We start from the raw sequence: 20318 nt of genomic DNA, 5'->3' as shown, positions 1-20318 counted from the left end.
TCCCCCTAGCCCGAATCGGCGGCAGCGGGGTACTCACGTAGGGCTGGTAGAACTTGGAGAGCCGCGGCTTCCCGTGGTTGTTAAAGATTAGGATCGCCTTGATCATGGCTGAGCCGGGCCGACCGGGTGGGAGCTGGGGGCCAGGGCGGGGGCGGGCGCGCAAGCCTCGCCTCGGGATCTCGCTGGCGATCCTTCCCCACCCGCCCCCTCCCGCACACGCGCGCGCGAGTCCGCGCGCGCGCCCCGCAGCTGCGGGGCAGGGCTTGGATAGGGCGGGGCCTGGGCGGGGTCGGCACGGAGGGAAGCGGAAACAGCTGCAGGCCAGCGCTCGAAGCATAGGGGCGCCTGCGCACCCGGCGGCTCACGGGTACGTTGCCTACCGACCTTTTCCGGAAACTTGCTGTTGAGGGGGAGGGGGGTGTGGAGAAACAGTAGTTGGTCTATCAGCGATCAGGGGACTGCAACAGGTTCGACGCAGAGGACCAACCTGCAATTCCGACTTTCAGTGGTGGGTTGGGTTCTCCCCGCCCCTACCCCGGCGCCTCCCTAGCGCCGCTCTCCGGCACAAAGCCCGCCCACTGCATGGGCTGAGCCACCACTTCCGCCCTCACCTCCCTCCAAGCAAGATGGCTGAGGAGCCGGAGTCTGCGCTGCAGCTCCCTCCCTCAATTGCTGCTGAAGGTGAAGGACCCACGGAGGTCTCCCCAGAAACAGCCACTCCGGAGCCCCCTTCTTCCGCTGCAGTCTCTCCGGGAACAGAGGAACCTGCCGGTGACACCAAGAAGAAAAGTAATTTTCAGAGCAGTTTCACTCTGGGCAGAGGCGGGAGGTTGAGGTTGTCTTCGAATAGGGATGGCGGCTAATAAAGAAGCAAAATTTAGAGGAGGGCCGGTTCCAGACGAGGTTTTTGACCAGTCACGAGAGAGGAAGTATACTTTTCGGCTTTTAAGACGTTTGAGTTAAGTGCCTCGAAAGAAAGCTGTCTCTGGACGCACCTTCGCGGTGTGGTACCCAATTTTTGAATGTCACGGCATTTATTACGCTGTACTCTCATCTTCCTTTGAAATGACCAGACTGAGAGCTCTTTGAAGGTGGGAACTCTGTGGGATCTTGATAGCTCCAGGTACTTAACGCGGGATCTAATTATTTGAATAATGGTTTTAGCTAATAAGGATGGTCTGTGGCAAATCTGAATTAGAATCCACACTTTCCGACTAGGTCGCTGTTTTTTATACCAAATGCGTGTGAATTCACACCTTGGCCCAAAAAACTGGGGTTTTACCCAGTATAAAGACTGCTAAGGGAAAACTAAAGGCAGAGGCATCGCCTTTTTAAAAAAAAAAAAAACAAAAAACACCGTTTTGGAATCTTTGTAAATGAATCATTTCGTTGCTTGAACTGGACCCTTTATTGCTTGAGAATTAGTCCTCAACCCTTTATTGCTTGAGAATTAGTTCGCCATTGTAAAATACAGTAATTCCTAAGTGGAGCACTCTATGTAGAGTTGCCTATGAGAAAATCAGGAAGTCGTTTTCTCATGTTGTGCTCAGTGATCTCATGCCCTTTCATCCATCTTCACTTTCTGCTGCTGTGAAGGATAATTGTCTCTGCCAGCACTGTCCCCCTTTTAAGTCAGACTGCCTCTGCATTTGGGGGAAATCTTTTCTGTCATTTACACATTATTCACCAATAGATAAACAAAAAACTATAATTATTTCTGTAGGTAACCACTAGACTCGTTCTTCAGATGAATCCCATGAGTTTTAGAGATTCTTTTTCTTTTTTATTGGAGTATAGTTGGTTAACAATGTTGTGTTAGTTTCTGCTGTACAGCGAAGTGAATCAGTAGTGTTGTTCCCTTTTTTCCCTTGCAATTTACTATAAGCAGAGACAGACTTTCAAAGAGTTTGTCTTGATATCTAGCAGTCTTAGTCAACAATTAACTACGTACTTGACCCTGAAGATTGCTGTGTAATACTGTGACTAAAAAATAAGGCCCACATTCCCAGATATGGCCTGAGGTTATATGGCATGTTTTCTTGAATCTGCACAATTTATGATTTTTAACCATCATTTAAAAATCGAATTTTCATCTTCTGGCTCCTGTGAGCATTTGAGTTAGCCTCTGTGATAGAAAACTTACTTTCTAGCTATTGAATGTCTACCCTGAAGTTGTCATCCTTTTTTGAGGACCTTTTCTCATGGAAAAAGCTTAAATATTTCATATGCTCCACCTTTGGTTTAATCTACATATTACTGAAGCAGACCGAGCTTGTTAGTTATGGCGGCACTTTAGGATCACCTGAGGGAGCTTTTAAACATAGCAGTGCCGAGGCCCTATTTCCAGAAGATTCTGATTTAATTGATGTAGACATCTGTATTCTTATACATGTTCCCCCAGTTGAGTCTCCTGTGTAGCTAGAGTGGAGAACTACAAGCAAATCGCCTTTAGAATTAAAAAAAGTAATAATAAAGTACAGCTATAATTAGAATAAATATTTTTCCTTCTCTAGCTTCTTGCTCTCGCTCTCTTCAGTAATTCTTCACTTCACTTTCTTCTTCACTTTCTTGCAATGCCCAGTTGCAACTGACTGATTGATAGCCCCAGGGGATTGAAGGAACAGAGACAGGGAGGTATGGAAGGTGAGTTAACCAAAATCTCCTTAGTTATCTCCCAATTCATCTCTTTTGCTTAGATAACTGAGGGTAGGATTACTAAATGGAAGAAGGAAGATAAACTTTAGTAGGAAGATAAACTGTGCATTATGTGTTCTAGATGGCTCCATTCCAGGGGTAAACTTCAGTAAATTGATCTCAGTAACCTCATTGGGACCCAATTTTTAATACCAAGGAATGGGACAGGAAGGATGTAGTAGAATAGAGTTGACTTTAGGGGGCAGCAGAACACCTCTGCTTTCAGTGTTTCCTTTGATTGTGGATGTCTTTTTTTTTAAATTTTTTTAAATTGAAGTATAGTTAATTTACAATGTTGTGTTAGTTTCAAGTGTATGGCAAAGTGATTCAGTTATACATATATGTATATTTTCTTAATCAGATTCTTTTCCATTATACGTTATTACAAGATAGTATAGTTCTCTGTGCTATAAGCAGGTCCTTGTGGTTTACCTATTTTATACATAGTAGTGTGTATATATAAATACTAAACTCCTAATCTATCCCCCCATCGCCCCCATAAGTTTGTTTTCTGTTTGTGACTCTATTTCTGTTTTGTAAATAAGTTCATTTATACCATTTTTTTAGATTCCACATATAAGTAATATCATATGGTAATTGTTTTTCCCTGACTTCACTTAATATGATAATCTATAGGTCCATCCATGTTGCTGCCAGTGGCATTATTTCGTTCTTTTTATGGCTGAATGATATTCCACATCCTCTTTACCCATTCATCTGTCGATGGACACTTAGGTTTCTTCCATGCCTTGGCTATTGTAAATAGTACTGCTATGAACATTTGGGTGCATATATCTTTTCAATCATGGTTTTCTCCAGATATATGCCCAGGAGTGGGATTGCAGGGTTTTATGGTAACTCTATTTTTAGTTTTTAGTTTTTTAAGGAACCTCCATACTGTTCTCCATAGTGGCTGCAATTTACATTCCCACCAACAGTGTTGGAGGCTTCCTTTTTCTCCACACCCTCTCCAGCGTTTATTATTCGTAGACTTTTTAATGATGGCCATTCTGACTGGTGTGAGGTGATATTTCATTGTAGTTTTGATTTGCATTTCTCTAATAATTAACGATATTGAGCATCTTTCATGTGTCTTTTGGCTGTCTGTATGTCTTCTTTGGAGAAATGTCTATTTAGGACTTCTGCCCATTTTTTGTTTGGGTTGTTTGTTTTTTGATACTAAGCTGTAAGAGCTCTTTGTATATTTTGGAAATTAATCCCTTGTCTGTTGCATCATTTGCAAATATTTTCTCCCAGTCTTTTCATTTTGTTTATGGTTTCTTTCACTGCGCCAAAGCTTTTAATTTTCATTAGGTACCATTTGTTTACATTTGCTTTTATTTCCATTACTCTAGGACACTAATCCAAAACAATATTGCTGCAATTTATGTCAGAGTGTTCTGCCTATGTTTTCCTCTAGGAATTTTATAGTATCCGGTCTTACATTTAGGTCTTTAATATATTCTGAGTTTATTTTTGTGTATGGTGTTAGTGAATGTTCTAATTTCATTCTTTTACATGTAGCTGTCTAGTTTTCCCAGCACCACCTACTGAAGACACTGTCTTTTCTCCATTGTATATTCTTGTCCCCTTTGTAGTAGATTGCTTGACCATAAGTGCGTTGGGTTTATTTCTGGGCTCTCTATCCTGTTCCATTGATCTATGTATCTGTTTTTGTGCCAATACTGTACTGTTTTGATGACTGTAGCTTCATAGTATAGTCTGAAGGCAGGGAGTGTGATTCCTCCAGCTCTGTTCTTCTTTCTCAAGATTGTTTTGGCTATTCAAGGTCTTTTATGTTTCCATATAAAATTTAAAAATATTTGTTTTAGTTCTGTGAAAAATGCCATTGGAAATTTTATAGAGATTGCATTGAATATGTAGATTACCTTGGGTAGCATAGTCATTTTAACAACACTGATTATTCCAACCCAAGAACACAGTATATCTTTCTATCTGTTTGTGTTGTCTTCAGTTTCTTTCATCAGTGTCTTACAGTTTTTGGAATACAGGTCTTTTGCCTCCTTGGGTATGTTTATTCCTAGGTAATTTATTCTTTTTCATGCAATGGTAAATGAAATTATTTCCTTAATTTCTCTTTCTGATATTTTGTTGTTAATATGTAGAAATGCAACAGATGAGACTTCCCTGGTGGTCCAGTGGTTAAGACTCTGCGCTCCCAGTGCAGGAGCACAAGTTCGATCTCTGGCCAGGGAACTAAGATCCCGCATCCCTCACACTGCAGCCTAAAAAAAAAAAAAAAAAAAGGAAATGAACAGATTACTGTACATTAATTTTGTGTCAAACAACCAAATTCATTGAAGAGCTCTAGTAGTTTTGTATCACATTGATTGATTTGCAGATATTGAAAATTCCTTACATCCCTGGGATAAATCCCACTTGATCATGGTGTATGATCCTTTTCATGTATTGTAGGGATCACTTTGCTAGTATTTTGTTGAGGATTTTTGCATCTATGTTCATTGGTGATACTGGCCTACAATTTTCTTTTTTTGTGATGTCTTTTTCTGGTTTTGGTATCAGGGTGATGATGGCCTCAGAGTAGTCTCTTATGATCCTTTGTATTTCTGTGGTGTCTGTTGTAACTTCTACTTTTTCATTTCTGATTTTATTAATTTGGGCCCTCTCCCTTTTTTTCTTGATGAGTCTGACTAAAGGGTTATCAATTTTGTTTATCTTTTCAAAGAAGCAGCTTTTAGTTTCCTTGATCTTTTCTGTTGTTTTCTTCATCTCTGTTTCATTTATTTCTGCTCTAATCTTTATGATTTCTTTCCTCCTGCTAACTTTGGGTTTTGTTTGTTCTTCTTTCTCTAGTTGCTTTAGATGTAAGGTTAAGTTGTCTGAGATTTTTCTTGTTTCCTGAGGTAAGCTTGTATCACTATGAACTTTCCTTTTAGAACAGCTTTTGCTGTGTTCCACAGGTTTTAGATCATCGTGTGTTCGTTTTCATTTGTCTCTAGGTATTTATAATTACCTCTTTGATTTCTTCAGTGAGCCATTGGTTGTTTAGTAGCATATTGTTTAGCTTCCACGTGTTTGTGTTTTTTGCAGTTTTTTTCTAGTAGTTGATTTCTAGCCTTGTAATGTTGTGGTCGGAAAAGATGTTTGATATGAATTCAGTTTCCTTAAATTTACCAAGGCTAGCTCTGTGTTGCAGCATGTGATCTATCCTAGAGAATGTTCCATGTGTACTTGATAAGAATGTGTATTCTGCTGCTTTCGGTTGGAATGTTGTATAACTATCAGTTAAGACTATCTAACCTAATGTGTCGTTTAAGGCCTGTATTTCCTTATTGATTTTCTGTCTGGATAATCTGTCCATTGATGTAAGTGGGGTGTTAAAGTCCCCCACTATTGTTGTTTTACTGTCAGTTACTCCTTTTATGTCTGTTAACATTTGCCTTATATATTGAGGTGCTCCTGTGTTGGGTGCATATATATTTACAATTGTTATATCTTCTTCGATTGATCCTTTCATTATTATGGAGTGTCCTTCTTTGTCTCTTGTAACAGTCTTTATTTAAAAGTCTATTTTGTCTGATATAAATATTGCAACCGCGGCTTTTTTGGAGTTCTGTTTGTGTGGAATACCTTTTTTCCATCTCCACACTTTCTGTCTGTATGTGTGTCTAGATCTGAAATGTGTCTCTGGTGGGCAGCAAATATATGGGTCTTGTTTTTGTATCCATTCAGCCAGTCTGTCTTTGGTTGGAGCATTTAGTCCGTTTTCACTTAAGGTAAGTATTGATATGTATGTTCTTATTGCCATTTTGTTAATTATTTTGGATTTATCTTCGTAGGTCTTTTTTTTCCCCTTTTCTTCTTTTGTTCTCTTCTCTTGTGATTTGATGACTGTCTTTGGTATTATCTTTGGATTCCTTTTTCTTTTTTGTGTGTGTATCTATTATAGATTTTTGTTTTGCAGTTAACACGAGGTTTTTGTATAGGAGCTTATATCTGTACGTGCTTGTTTTAAGTTGCTGATCTCTTAATTTCAAATGCACTTTAGATACCCTGCATTTGTACTCTTCTCCTATCAATATTACTGTTTTGATATTATATTTTACATCTAATTGTTTTGTGTATCCTTTAACTATTATGGATATAGATGATTTTACGATTTTTGTCTTTTAACTTCCCTACTAGCTTTGTGTGTGGATGATTTCCTGCCTTTATTAATATGTTCGCCTTTACCAGTGAGCTTTTCCATATCATAATTTTCTCATTTCTATTTGTGGCCTTTTATTTTCCACCTACAGAAGTTCTTTTAGCATTTGTTATAAAGCTGGTTTGGTGGTGCTGAATTCTTCTAGCTTTTGCTTGTCTGTAAAGCTTTTGATTTCTCCATCAAATCTGAACAAGAGCCTTGGTGGGCAGAGTGTTCTTGGTTGTAAGTTTTTCTCTTTCATCACTTTAAGTATATCATGCCACTCCCTTCTGACATGAAGAGTTTCTGCTGAAAAATCAGCTGATAGCCTAATGGGAGTTCCCTTGTATATTGCTTTTGATATTTTCTCTTTACCTTTAATTTTTGTCATTTTGATTACAATGTGTCATGGTGTATTTCTCTGTGGGTCAATCGTATATGAGACTCTCTGCACTTCCTAGACTTGGGTGACTGTTTGCTTCCCTAGGTTAGCGAAATTTTCAGCTATTATCTCTTCAAATATTTTCTCAGGCCCGATCTCTCTCTCTTCTCCTTCTGGGATATAATGTGAATATTACCACATTTGATGTTGTCCCAGAAGTCTCTTAAACTGTCCTCATTTCTTTTCATTCTATTTTCTTTATTCTGTTTGGTGGCAGTGATTTCCAGTATTTTGTCAGAAGAACTGATACATTTTTCTGCCTCATTTAGTTTAATGTTGATTCCTTCTAGTGCACTTTTCTCTTCAGTTATTGTATTCTTCAATTCCATTTGGTTGTTCTTTATATTTTCTAATTCTTTTTAATGAAGTAACTTCAGGAGACAGATTCATAGTCTTTCTGTTTGCATCTTTGTATTTTGAATTATTGAAACCTTTGATTTCTCAGAAACCTTTTTGTCCCCTAGTTTTTGTATTTTCTTTTTAATTTTATTGTTTTCCTTTATTTAAAAGTTTACTGTAGAAAACTTGGTGGTTACAAAAAGCACAAGTAAAATCAAGTGATTATCACCTATAATATCCCTACTGGGAAATATCATTTTGGTGCATATTCCACATTTATGTGAATATGTGCCTGTGATGGTTTTAATGAAATTGAAATCATATGCTGCTTTATATTTAGTATTTTTTGATAATTTTTTCATACTATTAAATATGCTTTTATAGTATCTTTAATGGCAGCTTAATTATCTTAAGGTTTAATAAGTGAGTTATGATCTGGTACTGTTCTAAACACTTTATATGTATTCATTTAATCTTCATAACAGTCTTATCAGGTTCCTGCTATTATCCTCATTTTACAAGTGAAGAAACTGTGGTACAGAGAGATTAAAGAGCTTATCTAGATATATGTATACATACCTAGCAAGTGGCAGAGCCAGGATTTTGAACCCAGGAAGTTCAGAGTGTGTGCTTTATATCTTTACTACAGTATATACATCCTACCATAGAGTATAATATCCTTTACTTAACCAATCTCCTCTAAATATCTTTGTTGGAAATTTAGGTTTACCATTTTTTTCAATAAAAATAAATGTTTCGATGAAGGTGAAATTCTTCTAATTGAATCTTTTCATATCTTCCATTTATCATCTCAGGCATATTTCCAGTATCATAAATACATAAACTGTATGTTGATTGAAGGTTTAAGTTTTCTGAAGCCTTTTATATCACATTCTCTTTAGATGTTTCAGTGTACTTGTCAGTATAGTTTACCATTGAACAGCGTGCGTTTGAACTAAGCAGGTCTACTTACACGTGGACTGTTATCAATAAATATGTACTAGAATACTACATAATCCATTGTAGGTTGAATCCGTGATGCAGAACTGTGGATCCAGAGGGCTGAGTGTAAAGTTATAGGCGGATTTCCGACTGTCTGGACATTGATGCCCCTAATTCCTGTTTTGATTGTGTCAACTGTATTTTTTTTTCCTTTACAGTTGACATCCTGCTAAAGGCTGTGGGAGACACCCCTATAATGAAAACAAAGAAATGGGCTGTAGAGCGAACCCGAACCATCCAAGGACTCATTGACTTCATCAAAAAGTTCCTTAAACTGGTAGCTTCAGAACAGTTGGTAAGAAAACAATGGTGATCATTTCCCTACAAAAATTCACAAAACATTTGTCTCTCAGTATTCAAGGGGGATTTCAAGAGCATCCTTTGCAGATGCTCAGGTTCCTTATATAAAATGGCATATTTGCGTATAATCTGTACACATTCTCCCTTATACTTCAAATCATTTTTAGATCATTTATGATACCTAACACAATGTATATGCTACATAAATAGTTGCTGGTACATGGCAAATAAAAGTTTTGCTTTTTGGAACTTTCTGGAATTTTTTTCCCCAAATATTTTCCATCACATTTGGATGAATCTGAGGGAGGATGCAGAACCCATGGATACAGAGGGGGTACTGTAGCTCCTAGGCAACAATGAATAAGTGTTGTATATAGAAATACATATGGAGCCACATATGTTACTTCAGTAATGTCCTTTTATTTCTTTTGTTAGTGGAATTTCTGTGCTTTATTGAAGGATTCTCTGGAGAACCCTGAAAAGAAATGAATTTTAGATTTGCTTTTAAATGTGGACTGATTTTTTTTTTTTAACCTATTGTATTGGTTGTTTTCCTCAGAAAGTCACTGAATGCCCATGCAGAAAGATCTATCATAGAATATTGGTACAGAAAGTTTTGGGGTTTTCGTTGTTTTGGTATTAATGTTGCTTCCTTCCCATTCTTCTCAAGGTAATCAATATACCTTTGCCATGTGCTGTGGAAGAACTAAGAGGTATACAGTTGACCCTTGAACAACATGAGTTTGAACTGTGGCAGTCCACTTATACGTGGATTTTTTTCAATAAATACATACTATACTACTACACAACCTGCAGTTGGTTGAATCTGCCTTGTACACAGATTTTTGACTGTGCAGAGTGTGGGCACCCCAACCCCCTAGTTTTTAAGGTTCAGGTGTACTTATCTCATATGATACATGTTAAGCATTTCACAGTGAGTTGTTAGGATTAAAAATTTAAATGCCACAGGTTTTTAATTTGGCCACAGAAATTTAAATGTCTACATGTATTTGACATTTTGTCACATGTTATGTTAATATATGGAATGCCTTTATCTTCAGACCACAATCTTGGTCATTGTTAACTCAGGTAATGTATATGTGGATAGATAATTGAAGAATCACTAAGTATTTTTTAAATACAGTCATGTGTAAGGATTGGGAAGGGCTATAGTTGCTTGTGAACACAGGAGTGAGAACTGGTAGAATGAATGAAGTGATTTTTTATGAAAGTGAGGTGTGTTGGAATTTATTTCTTTTTGTTAATGAAGAGGAGGAAACTACTCTGATCTAAGATTTTGGTGGTAAATGGCTTTCACAAAAGTGTCATGTCATGGGTGCAAAAGTAAGTGCAAGATAGGTTAATCACTAGAAGTTATTTGAGGTAAGGATAACATAGAACCAGGGATTCCTCCAAAGGAAGTTGTAAGGGAAAAGTGATGGGGATTTTTGAGTTTTACAGGTGAACATCTGTTTGTGATCACTCGGAGTGAGAAAAGATCTGTTTTATAAGAGTGCCGTGTAGAATTTAATTAAATTTCAGAGATGGGCAAGAATATTATAGTGTCATCCACTTGCATATGGTAGCTAAAACCTGAGGAGCAGAGGACCTTGCCTAGAGTCCCAAGTCTAAATGGAAAAGTTAGGGTGGTGAGGACATACACTTAAGAGAAATGAGCAGAGGTTATCTGTACTAAGGGTATACCATGAAGAGTTGGAGAGGTAGGTAACCAGAGGAGTACCAAGTAATTAAGGCATTACTTTTAGAAATTTGTGGATAGAAGAAAAGGTGAAAGAATGCTGTGTTCTATGTTAATGTTAGAGTTTTGACATTTTGTATTGCTTATATTCAGTAATCTGAAAGGACGTGGTTGAAGTCAATATATATTAGGTTGAACCATGTAAAACTGTCATCAATCAATCATTTTAACCAAAAAAACTCAGCAATTTCATATGGTCCAACTTTAAACCTTTGTAGCAAATCTGATTATCTCTTCCCATTTAAGCAATAGGAAACATAAACAAAAGTAGTCTTTTTGTCACTTTTCTAGATTAAACTAGAACTCACATCTTCTGGCTTCATAGAGCTGTACCCTACGTTATTTTCACAAAATAAATGTCAAAAGAAAAGGTAATGCTGGGGATTCTGGGAAGATAGCAGTGGTGTCAGAAGGCATGAATTCCCACAAAAATATAGTCAACTAGAAAGCAAAACCAAAACCCCATGATCAGTATACTTAATAACAAAACTTAGATGACAACTATCCTCCTGAAACCTAAGATTCAAGTTGGTGGGAATACCCACCAATGACCACAGGATCTGTGTCCTATTAGCAAATGTGCTGAAAAAAATAAACAGTAGGATTGGCATCTGATAACACTGAGAAAGGGAGAACCTGGAAATAGCTAACAGGTATTCACTGGAAAGTACAGTGGGCCAATTTAAGAATAGTAGCTGAAATTGAGAGCGTTTGATTCTCTCCAATAGCAGGCGATTACAATATATCTGCACTAAGGAGGACTTAAGGGACTGGAGCAGTCTATCCCCTGAGAACTCTCAAAACAGACTCAGGCTCCCTTCCAAGACAAGATACCACACTGAAGAGGAACTTTTGGAAGTGAAACACATTTAAGCAGGGAAAGGAAGGAAAAAGAAGGACCTGGTCAAAATGGAGAGGAACAACCTGGAAAGCTCAGAAAGCAGACCTGCGGGACTTCCCTGGTGGTGCAGTGGTTAAGAATCCGCCTGCCAATGCAGGGGACATGGGTTTGAGCCCTGGTCCGGGAAGATCCCACATGCCACGGAGCAACTAAGCCCATGCGCCACAACTACTGAGCCTGCGCTCTAGAGCCCGTGAGCCACAACTACTGAGGCCGCGTGCCACAACTACTGAAGCCCGCGCGCCTAGAGCCTGTACTCTGCAACTAGAGAAGGCCCACGTGCAGCAACGAAGACCCAGTGCAGCCATAAATAAATAAAATGTTAATTGTTAAAAAAAAGAAAGAAAGAAAGCAGACCTCCATATTGTTCAACACTATACAAAAAACAACAGTAGAGGGAGCTCTGTGGAGTTAGAAAAACTACACTAACCCATTTCATTCTAAAAGTTGAAGAAAACTGATTTCATATACAAGTAAGCAACAGATGAGTATCAAGGTCAAATCCTGCACAATGTTATAAGGAAGCAAAATAAAGAACAGAGTAACATCCCTAAAGACAATGAAAGCATGCCAGAGAAAAATGTGCCTACAAGCAGGTCAGTAACTGATTTATTATGTCAAAACAAGTGTCAAAAGAAAGGTGATAGAAGACGCGAAAGAACAACATAAATCAGCAATAGTAAAACTTGAAGTGACAGAGCTCAGGAAAAGAATTATAGGTTAAAAGTTATTTCAGAAATGGAGACTAAACTAGATGGAATATAAGAGCAAATAAACAACAGGTAATGGCTGAAGAAAAATAGAAGAAAAAAAAAAGAATTTTCAAAGTCAAAAAGATATATCCAGGAATAAACATACCTAAGGAGGTAAAAGACCTATACTCTGAAAACTATAAGAAACTGATGAAAGAAATTGAAGACAACACAAACAGAAAGATATACTGTGTTCTTGGATTGGAATAATCAGTGTTGTTAAAATGACTATGCTTCCCAAGGCAATCTACATATTCAATGCAATGTCTGTAAAATTTCCAATGGCATTTTTCACAGAACTAAACAAATATTTTTAAATTTTATATGGAAACATAAAAGACCTTGAATAGCCAAAACAATCTTGAGAAAGAAGAACAGAGCTGGAGGAATCACACTCCCTGCCTTCAGACTATACTGTGAAGCTACAGTCATCAAAACAGTACGGTATTGGCAGAAAAACAGATACATAGATCAATGGAACAGGATAGAGAGCCCAGAAATAAACCCATGCACTTATGGTCAAGCAGTCTACTACAAAGGGGACAAGAATATACAATGGAGAAAAGACAGTGTCTTCGGTAGGTGGTGCTGGGAAAACTGGACAGCTACATGTAAAAGAATGAAATTAGAACATTCACTAAAACCATACACAAAAATAAACTCAGAATATATTAAAAACCTAAATGTAAGACCAGATACTATAAAATTCCTAGAGGAAAACATAGGCAGAACACTCTTTGACATAAATTGCAGCAATATTTTTTTGGGTCAGTCTTATAGAGTAAAGGAAATAAAAGCAAAAACAAACAAATGGGACCTAATTAAACTTAAAAGCTTTTGCATAGCAAAGGAAACCATCCACAAAACAAAAATACAACCTAATGAATGGGAGAATATATTTGCAAATGGTATGACCAATAAGGGATTAATATCCAACATATATAAACAGCTCATACAACTCAACATCAAAAAAACAAACAACCCAATTGTAAGGTGGGCAGAAGAACTGAAAAGACATTTTTCCAAAGAGGAGGTGCAGATAGCTAACAGGCACATGAAAAGATCCTCAACATCAGTAATCATTAGGGAAATGCAAATCAGAACCACAGTGAGATATCACCTCACACCTGTCAGAATGGCTGTCATCAAAAAGAACACAAATAACAAATGTTGGCAAGGATGTGGAGAAAAGGGAACCCTTATATACTGTTGGTAGGAATGTAAATTGGTGCAGCCACTGTGGAAAACAATATGGAGGTTTCTTAAAAAACTAAAGATAGAACTACCTTATGACCCAGCAATTCCACTCCTGGGTATACATCTGAAGAAAACAAAAACACTTGTTCGAAAAGATACGTGCACCCCTGTGTTCATAGCAGCATTATTTACAGCTGCCAAGATATGGAAGCAACCTAAGTATCCATCAACAGATAAATGGATAGAAGATGTGTACACACATACACACACAAACACACACACACACACACACACACACACAATGGAATACTACTCAGCCATAAAAAAGAAATTTTGCCATTTGCAGCAACATAGATGGACTTGGAGGGCATTATGCTAAGTGAAATGAGTTAGACAGATAAAGACAAATACTGTATGATATAACTTTACATGGAATCTAAAAAATACAACAAACTAGTGAATATAACAAAAAAGAAGCAGACTCACAGATATAGGGAACAAACTAGTGGTTTCCAGTTTGGAGGCGGGGGGACAATATGTGGGTGGAGGAGTGGGATATACAGACTGAAGGATGCAAGATAGGCTGAAGGATGTGTTGTACAACATGGCGAACATAGCCAATATTTAGTAATAACTGTAAATGGAAAGTAACCTTTAAAAATTGTATAAAAAATTTTTTAACTTAAAAAAAACGTTAAACTGCAGCATTTGGTTGCTCAGGCTCGGGGATGGGATTGGGGGTAGAATTAAAGGTAAAAAGAATTTGAGAAAATGACAAATACTGAGTGTGAACAAAGGAGAGTAAACATAGAAATAGGAGTCCCTGAAGAAGAAAACCGAAACAAAGGAACAAAACAAACACTTAAAATTATAATTCAAGGGAAATTTCTTCTAAAAAGATTTGAGACTACATATTAAAAAAATGTACCAAAATCCTGAGAATACCAACCCAGTGTAACAATCACCGAGACACATTCTGGTAAGATTACTGGATGTGAAATAAAAAGAAAAATCCTTTGGACATCTAGGGGAAAAAGGACATGGCTTAGGAAATTAGGTTACCATCAATGTTGAGCAGCAAAGATACAAAGAAAGTGTGAGATAAGGATTTTATATACTACAAAACAGACTTTTAATCAGGGCACAAAACTGTTAGCAGTGTGTAAGAACTCAAGAGAATGCTGTTCCCATGAACCCTTCCTACAAAATCTCAAGTTTATAACAACCAAAATAACTAAAGAGACATCTATATAAAGACTGGTGATTTAAAAACAAATCATTATTCTTTAAAATTTTATCCTCCTAATGTCTAGCATTTAGCTAAAGATTGTGTTTTGAAATTTTTACCTCCATGGAACTTCCATTTAAACTACCTTAATTGCTTTTTTTAAATTAAAGTCACTTTCAGTTGCTAACTCTTGTTACAGAATTGCATTAAGTTCTTATAGTTCTCTACTGTATCTGCTGTACTGTCCCCTCAACACTCACATCTTACTTTTGTTTCTTTTGCCTGCAGAGTCCTAATTATTACTCTCTGCACCTAGTTAAGTCCTAATTTGTTCCTCAATTTTTTCTTCCAGAAAGCCTCTCCTGACCGAAAGGCTAGGCTAAACTAATGCCCCATCTTTGTGCTACAGACCTTGTCAGATGCATTTTTCCCATCTATATTCTTATCTTATTCAGGTATGTTTGCTTGTTGAGGGGAGAGATCATATTAATCTTCATAATTTCACACCTTGTGCATTTCCTAGCACATAATAGACACTCAGGGATTGTTTGCTGAAATAAACTAAATTGTTGTCCAGAGCCCTTTTCCTAATTTAAAATGTTCCAAAGAGTAAAATCTATGTTCACTCATAGTTAAACTGAACACAATTTATTATATTGTATCACAGGAACTAAACACAAATTATTATATCTGTATCACAGGAAATTCACATTAAAATGCACACCGATTTCTCTTGTTTCTGAAATTATGTTAGAACCTTACTCAGCCTTAATAATGAGTTGATATTTAAGCATGAACTATTTTTAAATAATTTAATAAGTCTAACTAATGTCTATTGAGTACATATATCAAGCACTTACACTTGATGTGTACTGTCTCATTTTATTTTTCCCAGCAGCTTCAAGAAGTATAGGTCCTGTTATTTTCTGTATTTACAAACAAGGACACAGTTTGAGAAAAGTTATTTGTATTTATAGCCGGAATTCAAACCTAGATCTCAGTAGAGCCCCTACTCTTAATTACCACACTGTATTGCCTGAAGGAGAAATATAAGTGATATTTATTTTTGTTCTAGCTGGTGTCCCAAATAGTATCTATCAACCAACTGTTCTGATAGATATATATTTTTAAGAACTATGTGAAGCCCAGGAAATTTGTCTTAAAATTTGCTTGTAGACAAGGAAAATTGAATATGTTAACCTGCAAATAATGTTTTGTTTTCTAAAAAGAAAACTATCAGAAGTCACTTTGACACTGTGATCTTTTGTTTCAGTATCTTTGGGAATTTTTTAAGTACTATAAATGTTTTAGTAGAAACAGACTAAACTGAAACATTGAACAGTGAATCCGTTAAGAAACAAGGTTGTAAGGACATTAGGTTTCAATTATGCTACATTTTTGCTACTTCATTTGGCTGCAAGTGACTTTACAGTGGTCTCACCCAGCCTGAAATTCAGTACTTCTGAGAGTTTTCAGAGGTGGTAATGGTCAAAAAAATCCAACCGTGCATGTCATTTACTCAAGAAAAATGTACCAATTATCTCAATTATTAGATGTTTTTATCTGAGGCTGTGTGTGTAAAATTTTGTTAGGAGAAATTCTGTCTTTAATTATGAATAAATGAGAAAATTGATATTTTTACTAATGTAATTTCTTGGATAAACCTTCAAAAGCTGTTTGTAAAAACAAAAGTTTCTTAGTTATAAAAAGCTGGGGAAAAAAATTCTGTTATTCCTCCAGAGGAAAGACATGCTCTTCATAAAGATCTCACTAATTGACTAATTTATGAGAATTAGAAAGAAGGAGTTTAGGGAATCTTTCTTCAGTTCTGAAGACAAACAATTTGAAATAGCTGGCTGATTGGCACCCAGAAAAATGCAGATTAATCTGGATACCATTAAAAATGAATCACCATAATTTTCTTATTTCTTGCAGTTTATTTATGTGAATCAGTCCTTTGCCCCCTCCCCAGACCAGGAAGTTGGAACCCTCTATGAGGTAAAACATTACTGCTTTATTTTCTTCATGGAATATGCTCATCTGTGTATAGTATGATCATTAATTCATATCATTTAAAGAGATGATAAGCCATTCTTAATTGTCTATCAAGAAAAGAGATTACTTTCTTGTTCTCTGTTATATCTCTAACACCTTGAACTTAGTTGGATCTCAAATTATACAGTGATTGAAGAATTAAAGAATGAATAACACAAACAGAAGATGACTATGAAATATGACCAGAAAGTAAGATCTCCTTTTAGAAGATCCTACATGTAGTATCTTCTACATTGTTTTTATAATCAGTAATCCAGATCTCCCTCCAAGAAATTGAAAAGGAGACTATGTAAGAATGACTTTATTCAGCATTCTTACAGCACCATTACTAGAAAATAGTACATACATTATAGTCAGATGTAGAGAAGGGACAAGGTTAAAATATGTGTGCTTATCTATGCTTAAGGTGCTTAAAGGACAAGTTTTATTAAACGTTTATGATTACTAATATGTGTCCAATAGTAGCTTGCATCTGTTGAAAGAAATAGCCTTATAGATACATGTACATGTATTAGGATGTTTATGATCAGTATAACATTCTTTTTCTTAGTTTCATCTAAGAATAACAAAAATTGAGTTTAATTTATTGCCGTTTTTCTTTTCGTAGTGTTTTGGCAGTGATGGTAAACTGGTCCTGCATTACTGCAAATCTCAGGCATGGGGATGAGCTACAGAGGAAAAGATATTGCTAACTTAAAATGAGTCTTCACAAAGGAAACAGCTCTGAAAAGTTTTGATCTTGTGGCAAGAGACTTGTGGATGTGATCTCTTCAGCATGCATCTACTGTGACCCATGTCTATACATTTAAAATATCCACAGAGTAGATGGACTCACAAAAATGTGATTTGTATTAAAACACAAATCAGCATAAAAGATGGACATTAGCGTTTACCCATTACTACAACTATTGCTCCAGAGCTGCCTCCAAAGTATTGAAAAGGAGACTAAGATTATATAAAGCTGCTTTTGTACCACTTCTCAAAATGACTGAAATTGTTTACTTGAAAAATTAGCACTCTGCTGATTCCCCCCCACACACCCATAAAAGTCAATTTATTAAAGGATTCTTCTGGGGCTTATTCAGGGGAGTGCAATTTGTTTGAGGTATGTGATATGCCTTTTCTCATTTACATTTCTATCTACAGTGTTACGTTGTGAAACAAAGTTGCATTGACCTGCTGGCTTTATTACCTTGCATAGTCCAGTAGAGGGCAACCCAGCTGGCAGAAAGAGTTAGGCAGTTTGGTTTTACCTCTTTGCCAGAAGATAATAGCTATTCCTGCTAATTTCTAGCAAACATCTAGCCAAGAGAGCACACATGTTGACGCACCGGAAGATTGCTTTAGAGAAAATTCGTGGTTTCAGTTTAACTGTTTTATTGGGAAACAAGGAATTTTACAGATTTTGGACAAATGAGTCATCTAACTCTTTTCAATCTTATCATGTAATGATTCTTGAGTCCCAGTGGTTATAACTGTGGTATTAATCTCTCTCTTATTTTTACAGTGTCAAAAGCACTCAAAGAGTAAACGAGGCAGCATCTTTCAGTTTTTTATAATGAATTTTCCAACTTGAAAATGCCTAAAGAATAATTGGAAAATAGCTAGATTTTATGTGTATTTCATGCCATGACTAAAAGTACCATTTTTTACTGATGCTATTAAACTGATAATTGCTTTAAATAAGATTTAACCTTTTTTCTTCATTCTGTATTGTATTTGTAATACAGCATTTTTTAAAAAAATCCAATAAATTGAATGGAATGTTCAAACAGGATCTAAGGTGTATGCAAGAATTCTAAGTTTATTTTCGAAGGTGATGAGAATGGTATGATTTTGTCAAAGGACTTTGAACTACACTTATGTCCTTTAAGTCCCAGAATGTACTTTATGGTTAATGATCTGCCATACATTATCATTAAGGGATGCTAAGGAACAATTCAGTTTAAGGTGATGAAATCACTGTTCAGTTCTCATTTTCTGCCCGAGACCAAATTCCTAAGTCCCCTTATAATGATGTCCCTGCTTAATAAATTAATGCAGCTAGTATTTAGCACTGAAATAATACAGGTTGAATTGTGTAAAGGCTAAGTAAGAAATTAGTACGTATATTGAAAGCTGGAAAGAATATTATTTTCAGGTCAAATAAGTTGAATATGGGAAGGATCTGTTCTCTAGTTTTGTGCTCTTACAGTTTACTGAAGGATATGAATATATTTATATGCATATATATTTAACAGATAGCAAAAATGTGTTTAACCTATGTGTATCTTATGTTTACTGCTAAGGTTTCAAATGATAGACTATTTACTTACCTTAACAGTCAAAACTACTTGAGTTTGAATTTGTGTCATCAACTTAATTATTCTTTTTTGATCTAAATAATTTATTAACTTATTAAATCTGAGGTTAGCTAAATATATGTACTTTGTTTTTTTCACCCACAACCTTTAAGAATATGTAGGGCTTTACACTTTTTAAAACTGTATTTACATTATTCTGTGCTGACTTTACAACATTTACTCGTAAGCCTGGATCCCATAAGTTATTTGGTTATTAGAACCTAGAACGCAATTCACAAAATATTTTTGCAGATGTCTGGTTTAAATGAGCTTGGGGGGGTGGGGAACTAAACCCTCAGGTTATATTTTAAGTTTTCCATATTTATGAATGAGAAAATCAACATCAGTAATGCCACGCTTTATCTTACTGTGCAAAGATGACCCATTCTACATACAGTGTATATAATGTTAGAATAGTGTGCTTTGCATCTTTGAAGCTGCCTATGCCGAGGCCTTCACAGTGAGTTCCCCATATTTAGGGTGTAAGGTAAGCTAAGAATGTTTATCTGGAATCAAAATAAGATTGAATACTTCCTGGAATCTCTGATTTCTGTAGAAGTTTTAACCCTGAAGGGACCTTTAATATCATCTACTCTGATAAGATTAGAAAACTCAAAGAGAAGTGCAGACCATGCTTTAAATTATATAGCATTAGTCAACCAGTTTAGTTGTGTGTAACCCAAAGCGGGAAAGTGCAGTGTTCAGAGGTGTGATAATGAAAATCACCTTTGTGCAGCTTCTGCTTCATTTTCCAAGGATTGTAATATACTTAGTAAGCTTCTGGCACTAAGGGAATTCAGCTACAGACCACATAATGGAAGGAAAGTATTCAGAAAACAGTTCAGCAGGTTTACTTTTACAAATACTATTTTCCTTCAAAATTGTCCAACCCACACTGGATTATTCGCTATTTCCTGAACGTGCATTGTTTGTTTGTTTTTCTGTTTCCTACACCTCCACCCCTTCAAATCCTACCTCTCTGCCTAATTCATTTTTTAACTTCCTTAAAGCTTATCTGAATCTCTCAAGGAGGAGATACTCTCTCCCTCATAAGAACACAGCAAACTACCACTGTTACAGCAGTTACTGCGCTTACTCCCTTAGAAGCATGTCCAACACCCTTTCATCATTGTAATATC

General features: G+C 36.4%; 2 protein-coding genes across 7 annotated transcripts in view; one reads left to right on the top strand and one right to left on the bottom strand.

The window, feature by feature from the left end:
* AP3S1 (adaptor related protein complex 3 subunit sigma 1) overlaps positions 1 to 219 on the bottom strand; it is a 96996-nt gene extending 96777 nt beyond the window's left edge. For all 5 annotated transcript variants that reach the window (XR_009700756.1, XR_009700757.1, XM_061188065.1 and 2 more), the window contains exon 1: positions 38 to 219. Coding sequence is in view for 3 of the 5 variants with exons in the window: in XM_061188065.1 (XP_061044048.1) it covers positions 38 to 106 (69 nt within the window). In the remaining 2 variants the exon portion in view is untranslated. The remainder of the gene's footprint in view (positions 1 to 37) is intronic.
* A 191-nt stretch (positions 220 to 410) lies between these two features.
* On the top strand, positions 411 to 18603 carry ATG12 (autophagy related 12). 2 transcript variants are annotated; one of them, XM_061188062.1, is made up of 4 exons: positions 411 to 789; positions 8804 to 8940; positions 16718 to 16780; positions 17445 to 18603. In XM_061188062.1, the coding sequence occupies exons 1-4, from the start codon at positions 627 to 629 to the stop codon at positions 17502 to 17504; spliced, it is 423 nt and encodes a 140-aa protein (XP_061044045.1). In that variant the 5' UTR covers positions 411 to 626; the 3' UTR covers positions 17505 to 18603. The 2 variants fall into 2 exon arrangements, with proteins under 2 accessions (XP_061044045.1, XP_061044046.1); XM_061188063.1 differs by lacking the exons at positions 8804 to 8940; positions 17445 to 18603 and having other exon boundaries at positions 580 to 789; positions 16718 to 16779.
* Positions 18604 to 20318: the final 1715 nt, after the last annotated feature.

This window comes from Eubalaena glacialis, chromosome 4, assembly GCF_028564815.1.
Source record: "Eubalaena glacialis isolate mEubGla1 chromosome 4, mEubGla1.1.hap2.+ XY, whole genome shotgun sequence".
In the NCBI taxonomy this organism is placed as follows: Eukaryota; Metazoa; Chordata; class Mammalia; order Artiodactyla; family Balaenidae; genus Eubalaena; species Eubalaena glacialis.
This window is presented reverse-complemented; position numbering and strand designations above follow the sequence as displayed.